The sequence below is a fragment of the Primulina huaijiensis genome, chromosome 8 (genome assembly GCF_012295235.1).
Source record: "Primulina huaijiensis isolate GDHJ02 chromosome 8, ASM1229523v2, whole genome shotgun sequence".
Taxonomy (NCBI): Eukaryota; Viridiplantae; Streptophyta; class Magnoliopsida; order Lamiales; family Gesneriaceae; genus Primulina; species Primulina huaijiensis.
In genome coordinates, this window is record NC_133313.1 from 16,380,616 (window position 1) to 16,388,572 (window position 7,957).

Genomic DNA, 7,957 nt, shown 5'->3' on the forward strand with positions numbered 1-7,957 from the left:
ATAGTGAGTGCTTGTACTACTAAAATGATTAATGTTATTATCAGAGATGTTGGTGATTCATAGTTATCTATTTTAGTTGATGAATCTCGTGATGTGTCAAAAAAGGAGCAAATGTCAGTTGTTATCCGTTATGTGGATAGTAATGGACATGTAAATGAACGCTTTATCGGGATTGAACATCTTACCAGTACTACATCACTCTCACTTAAAGATGCAATTGCTAAGATGTTTTCTAGATATACTTTGAGCATGTCTAAGTTGAGAGGACAAGGTTTTGATGGAGCAAGTAATATGCAGGGTAAATTTAATGGTTTAAAAGCTCTCATTTTAAAGGAGAACTCGTGTGCATTTTGCATACATTATTTTGCCCATCAGCTTCAACTAGCTTTTATAGTTGTGGCCAAGAAAAATATTCCGATTTCTAATTTATTTCGTGTTGTTGGTGATGTGTTAAATGTTGTTGGAGCATCTTGCAAACGTTTTGATCTTCTTCGAGAGAAACATTCAGATTTTATTGTCGAGGTACTACAGAGGGTGAGATTTCAAGTGGCCGGGGACTTAATCAAGCAACTACCCTTCAACGTGCTAAGGATACACGTTGGGGGTAACATTACAATTCTTTGATAAACTTGATTTACATGTTCTCTGTTGTCATTGATGTGCTTGAAATAATTTCAAAAGATGATTCCAGTTCTCCTGGTCAACAAACTGAAACATTTAATTTATTGGAGTCAATACTTTTATTTGATTTTGCATTCAATTTACACTTAATGAAACATGTCTTAGGAATTTCGAGTGAATTGTCGACAACATTGCAAAAAAAAAAGGATCAGGATATTGTGAATGCAATGGATTTGGTACAAATATGCAAACACTGACTCCAAAGGATAATAGATGATGATTGTGATTCATTTTTTGAACAAGGTTCACCTATTTTGTGAGCAAAATTACATCGATGTTCTCAAAATGGATTATATGTTCACACGTTGGGCACCACGTGGTCGTCCCCGTCGTAATCCACTGGAAGTGACAAATTTGCATCACTATCATGTGTATTTATTCTATGGTGTTATCGACATGCATCTTCAAGAGTTAAATGATCGTTTATCAGAGGCAGGTACAAAAGTACTCCTTTGTGTAGCTTGTTTGTGTCCACAAAACTAGTTTTTTGCATTTGACGAGAAAAAATTGATGGGACTAGCTGAATTTTATCCACGTGATTTTCAAGTTTTGATCTCCTCACACTTGATGATCAACTTGAAACTTATATATGTGATATGCATTCTAACAAAGCATTTCAAGGATTGAAAGGGCTTGGTAATCTTTCAGAGAAGTTATTCATGTCAAAGAAAAATATGGTGCACCCGTTGGTTTATAAGCTTTTGGCATTGTCATTAATTATATCGATTGCAACGGAGACAGTAAAGAGGGTGTTTTCTGCCATGAGAATTGTGAAAGACTGGTTGCACAATCGAATGAGTGATGATTAGATGAATGATAGTCTCTTTGTCTATGTAGAGAAAGATATATTTATGACTGTTGATAACGAATCTATTGTACAAATGTTTCAAAATATGAAGATTAAAAAAGAACAATTTTAAGGTATTTATTTTGTGAAGTTTTATGATTAAAAGATTTTTTTGTTTTATTAATTATAGTATACCCTAGCCTACATTGAATCAAAATTCTAGCTCCGCTCCAGTCTACTTGTTCCTGTTCTTTACTGTCTACTTTTGCTTCTCCCATTCTGAATCATCTCAAGAAGATGGTGAACTTGTTGTGGTTCGAAACAGGCTCAATGCGTCACTAGAAAGCTGTGATTTTAGCGAAGGAAAATGAGTTTACGATCGAACTTACGTTCTCTATGAGTATTCTTCTTGCCCTTATCTTAGTACGGCGGTTGCATGTCGGAAAAACGATCGTCTGGATTCCTAGTATGAGAAACGGAGATGGAAGCCAGATGCTTCTTCACTTCCTAGGTACATAACTGGCTTTTCTTTTGTAGTCACTCATGGAATGAGTATATGTAGTAGCAATGTGGTGAGTTTATAAAGAAAGAACCAACATTTATTGCTTACTTTGTGAGATTTCGTTGGCTCTAAAACATTTTTGATATGCCTGTTTTTTCATAATGTTGGGACATCGTATTCTCGCACCCAAGACGCAGCAGAAGTTTAAAAAATTTTGTTCTTGGGCGTCATGTGTTCAAAACATTCATAGGGAGTTTATAATTATACCTTTGCGTTCTTAACCCTGGACTCTAAACTATTCCGGTGTTTAGACAGATATAACCCTTCTTGTATATCCCTACGAAAGGCTCTTCTCCTTTGATCGCCTATTTAGGTCCACGATCGAAGATTGTCTTCCTCGCTTGGTTTGCACTAAAAAAATCCAAACAATTTATGCGTTTAGAGTGTAGCCTCCGAATTTCCAAAATCCGGAGACGGTGCGGCGATGACGGCGCAGTGGCGGAAGAAAGCTTGATGGCCGAAATCTTTCTTCTCCAAAAATTGAAGTGGCCATGACATCATGATTGTTAATCATAATTTTTTTTCACTTATGATTCATAATCAACAAGTAATCAAATAATTATTGATTTTTAATCAATAATTAAGTAAACTAATTTGTTTGTGGCCAAGAATTCTATCACAAATTTCATGTGGTGGCTTTCAAGGAGTTCGGAGAGAATTTTTGAGTTGTCTTTTATGTGAAAAATACTGGTTTTTAATTACGAGTCCCAGTGGTATATGTATAGAGGTTGACTCCTAATCCGATTAAGAGTCTTTCTCCCACAAGAGCTCTAATAATTTCATTATATTAAAACTCTCATAAAATTAATATATAATGTATTTATTAAATTTTAATAATAAATGATATAATAATACCATATACACATATTTTATATCACCATATAAAATATATATGTACATTAATTAAATTAAATAATCATTATTTAATTTATAAATTAACTCCTTGGTTAATTTAAATCTAGACTTCTCTAGAACATATATGAGAATTTGTGCATGTTAGTAGTCACCACTACTAGCACAATCCTTTAATTAGTAAATTCCAAATTCACAAAAAAAAAAGATTCCGAACTCATTATAACCCTGATCGACGATTTGAGAGCGCCAATGTACCAATGATACAAATCTTGTTCATATAATGAAAATCGAAAATTTCGAAGATCAAAATTTTCATTTACAAAATTTTGGAACTTACCATATATGGAAGTTAGCATATTTGGCGGCTGCTAGTTTTGTAAACTCCTTTACTAAAGTAGGCAGTTTCACTCTCCTTCCTTATTTAGCAATCATGCTAACTTCCGTATTTCGAAACTACACCCAACCTCGCTACCTGATGACCCACAATGGAGTCGGTAAACGGATCAAAGTGCATGCTAGTACGTATAGCCTTTACATTGTCCCGAATCAAATGACTAATGGTGTACAACCATAACTGCGGACTATTCCATTCGATAAGTGAGAACCACTTGGATAGTCCGAGGGAGGGTTAATGTTCAGTGCATCATCATATGATCACACATCTGTGTGAATGGACATCTCCATGTCCTTGTCAATGAAACATGGCGTTTACATCACAGATGCTAGTCTCAAGCTCGAGCGACCTTTATCCTTATTTTAGGCAGCTGATTCGACTAGGAACTTGTTTAGAATATACGGTAAACTTTCTAATGAGTTCCATGATCTTATGTTGTGACGTGGACCTCGTGGTATCTATTGTATATTCAAAGACTTTATCTATGCACCTTGCATGGGTATACAGATAAAGTATAATGCTATAATCGAATAAAATCGTAAAATATTATTAAAATAAAGATTGTTTTACATTATAGTCATTAAAACCCGAGCCACAAGTTGGCTTGTTAGGCACCTACTCTAACACATACTACATTATAGCAATATTTCACATTGTTGGTTGAATGTGTGGCACGATCTTGTACGTATTATATGTTAGACATTACCTATTTTCGCAGGTTCGATCAATTGGATTTCCTTGGTAAGATGAGAAGGAAAAGAATAATGCTTGTGGGGAGATTCCATGATGAGAAACCAGTGGAGTCTCTGGTCTGTTTAGCTCAATCAGTTGTTCCAAGTGCTCGAAAGACGGCAGTCTACAATGGTCCGACCATATCCTTCCTTGCTTTAGTGAGTAAAACCAAATGGAAAAGTACCATTTGTTTCCTGCAACTTCCAGTGAAATTTTAAGAATAGCAACTAGAACACCCGATTTTCGAGGGCGGTGAAAAAATTGATTAATTTGTAGGACTTTGAGATGGCAATAGAATTTTGTTGGGCTCCGTTTCATGTGGAACTGAGGAGGAGGAAAGTAACAAGAGAATATTGCACCAGGATTTGATAGAAGAGAATGCTAAGTATTGGAGAGGGATTGATGTTCTTGTGTTTGATTCTGCTCATTGGTGGACACATTCTGCTATGTGGAGCTCGTAAGTACATATCTAATCTTTTCTTCGCTAAAAAAACTCAGTTTTCTCAAATAAGGAACAATGTCTTCCTCCGGAGCATGTCACCAAGGCATAACAAGTGAATATATGAATCTTTACTGCTTACAAGTTTCTGCTATTTCACGACTAAACATTCCAATATTAAACTGAATCTCATTTGAATTCCATGATCTGTAGAGCAAGTGGCTGGAAATGTTACAATCAGAGGAAACCGTTTGAAAGTAAAAACCTTCCCATGTCCCGGAACCGTTGCTAGTTTCCAGTATCTATTCAAGATATAACAACAATGTCTGCTCTTAGAAAAGACGGGCATCCTTCGATTTACGGCCTGAGCTTTGGGCGAAAAGAACAATGACAGATTAAAAGATCCAACTTCTGACTGCAGCCATTGTTGTCTACCTGGAGTACCTGACGCCTGGAACGAGACCCTGAGTGCCGTGCTTTGAGTTGTGTTTAGTCGGTGTCAATATTGCACAAAAAAGGTTTGTGGGTCGACATGGGATTCAACAACTAATACCTCTCCCAGTCCCACTTTAGGGAGGAGTCTAGTAGATAGTAGCAGCTCTATAATTAGCATACTCTGTTCCTCCTTAGTGCCTTTGGGGTTGTTCATTATGAGGGTGTTTCTAAAAAAATCTTACTCCAAAAAAATAAAAGAAATTGGTTAAAATTGGTGAATCTGTCAGAATTTCTATTAGGAAAAAAAAGTTGGTACGATATTAATGCCATCAAAATTTCAATGTCTAGGGGAATTTATGGGAGAGTCGATATTTGAAAATTGATTCGTTAGGATTTGTAAATATGCAGGGGACAAATCAGTTTCGATTTAACTCACTGAATCGTTAGTCGAGTCTTAGAGCTTTATAACTCCTTGGAAGTACTACTAAAACATCAAATGAGGAGCTTTTAGGAATCATCACCACTGATTTTGAGCTATACTATTTAAAGATAGTGATTTAGGCAAGCGAACAGATAACTGCAACTGCAAGAACATATCTGCATGTAGGCATTGTAGGTTTTAGAAAGTTGTACACCCAACCGAACTATGTCGTTGGTCAAACATTAATCAAATAATAGATCTCAAGATACTTGATTTCATTCCGAAAATCGTTAAGAAAATATGCAAACTGCCCTTGATATTGTTCCCTTATTTGGACAACAAGAATTAACAAACATATTACAACTTCTTGACTCTGAGATATACTCCATGTTTAGGCTCAATGATGATCGTCATAGCAGGTGAGTGGACATACTTGGGAGATAGTGTGAAAGAATAGTTTGACAAAATAAGAGCAAACAACATCTTGAGCTCAAGCATGGCCAGATGCTGCCCGATGCACACACGTTGCCCGAATCCAAATGGCACGTACGAGTTAGGGTTCTTGCAAGCACCCGTGATCCCGTTTTCGAACCTTTGTGGTTTAAACTCTAAAGCATCTGATCCCCACAATGCAGTATCGGTGTGCAACGTAGCCACCATGGTCCACAAGTTTACACCTTTGGGTACCCAAATGTTGCCAATTTGCATGTCTTTCAAAGTTTCCCTTGCCAAGGTAGGACCGGGAGGGTAAAGGCGCATGGTTTCTTGAATCACCATATTTAACTGCAAAATCAAAAGATGAATTTCCAAAATCACCAAGGTATAGAAAATGACTTAGTTTCATTTTGGTGGCAAATGAAAAATACTTACCAGTTTCATCTTCCGAAGCATTTGTACGTCTGGGATTTGACCTTGGCAAACTTCTAAAACCTCTTCTCTGGCTCGTGTTTGCCATTCAGGGTTCGAAGCCAACAACATGAGACACCATGACGCAGCCACCGCAGATGTCTCGAATCCGGCTAAGTAGATGTTTCTGCAATTGTCAACGATGAATCGATCCAAAGCTTGTTGGCTCAAATCACTGCCCTTCGCACCTTCAACAAGAATTTGCAACAAATCCTTCTCATGTCCAGCTTGTTGTCTTTCTTTCACTATCTGCAAGATCAATGAACATATTTCTTTCTCTAGTGCCCACATTTTCCTATTGGTTTTAGTGGGCAAATATCTGTTCCACAAGAAGCACAATAATATGCATACTTAGATTAAATTCACGAATCACTTGTACACATTTTCATTAATTTGTATGCATGAAACATGAAATAAAGTAGATATTGTGGATGTGGGTTGGCTGCCTTCATGTTCATACAGCAGAAAAGACTCTGTATTCATAGGATTATACTAAAGTAACTAATCTAAACTGCTAGAAAATTGATTTAAGAAAATTACCGTAGACCAGGAATGCCCATAGACAGTGTCTTTTTGGACATAATTTCTTGTAGATCCCCGAGCTTCACGAAAATCTCCTGACCCTTTGAGTAACTACTGCCGAAACAGGCTTTGGATATTATGTCTCCTGAAAATCTTTTCATATCTTCATCCACTTTAAACTCAACAATTTCTCCTTGGCACTCAAACTTCTGGTTCCACGAATTCACCAGCCCCAAGGATGATTCGGTAATAAGGTCGATCATTCCCTACATCAATCCATCCATATAAAAAACAACGAGTGACAAAATCATATCAAATAGATTAATGGTATAACACACAATACATGCACTGTGGCAAGATACGAAGCAACAGCAAATATAATCAATCATATGTACCTTGACTTTGTCCATGTACAACTCAGGAGCCATGATTTTCCTCTGGCGGGCCCATGTAGGCCCATTGGACGACAAGATACCTTCTCCCAGTAAAGGCCCAAGTTCTTTCTGCTGGTAAGCAGGCCGGCCCAAGTCCTGTGACGTACATGTTGTAATTTCCTTCACTAGATCCGGATCAGTCACGTAAATGACTTGCATATTACCAAGAGCAAACCTGAACAATCGACCTGTAACAAAAAACATTAAATATTAAATATATATTATAATAGCAAGCCATCTTTGATTTTTCTTACCAAGATAATTTTCATGCAAATTTAATTATTTCTAAGTAAATATATAATCGTAAAAATATGATAATAATTATATTAAATTAAACAAACAAAAAAAAACATTCATGGAAAATAAAAACTAAAAAAAAAAAATCAATTCCTACAACGATTAATAAAATCACGCAGGTTTTAGCTTCGGAAAAAGTAGGGGAGAATAGCACAAAGAACATTCGTACGTAAAATTTGTGTATAGATTTTAAAATATTAATTGTTGTTCAAGTAATAAAATATTCTAAAATTAATGCAGACTGATTGATTTCTGCTTCAAATGCTCTTAACTCCTTTTATTAATCAATAGTTAGTTATAATTAAAATTTTCATTTAATTTAGTTATGTGAATAAATTTGTAAAAATTTTAGTATTTGGGTAGTGCTATAAAATAGAAATTATCACTAAGTCTCACATTTTAATTTTGTGAAAAAATCTCTAACTAATTCAAAATATAATATATTTTCATTTCAAAAAAATTATTTTTCAATTTATATTCGATAAATCTCAT

The 7,957-nt window shown here is 35.7% G+C and overlaps 1 protein-coding gene across 1 annotated transcript; it reads right to left on the reverse strand.

The window, feature by feature from the left end:
- Positions 1–5,562: 5,562 nt before the first annotated feature.
- Positions 5,563–7,387, reverse strand: LOC140982003 (cytochrome P450 714C2-like). Its single transcript, XM_073448419.1, has 4 exons — positions 7,130–7,387; positions 6,753–7,000; positions 6,177–6,531; positions 5,563–6,089 (listed from the first exon to the last, which is right to left on the reverse strand). Exons 1-4 carry the CDS (start codon positions 7,370–7,372, stop codon positions 5,664–5,666), a joined length of 1,272 nt encoding a protein of 423 aa, XP_073304520.1. The 5' UTR covers positions 7,373–7,387; the 3' UTR covers positions 5,563–5,663.
- Between the last annotated feature and the right edge of the window lie 570 nt (positions 7,388–7,957).

What these genes read in the sequence shown, in the direction of transcription:
- LOC140982003 (XM_073448419.1), bottom strand. Translation starts at nt 7,372, where the DNA reads ATGTTTTTTGTTACAGGTCGATTGTTCAGGTTTGCTCTTGGTAATATG. An exon ending in TGTACATGGACAAAGTCAAG is followed by an intron (nt 7,001 to 7,129) that starts GTACATATGATT and finishes GGATTGATGTAG; the next exon opens with GGAATGATCGACCTTATTAC. An exon ending in TGCTTCGGAAGATGAAACTG is followed by an intron (nt 6,090 to 6,176) that starts GTAAGTATTTTT and finishes TTGATTTTGCAG; the next exon opens with TTAAATATGGTGATTCAAGA.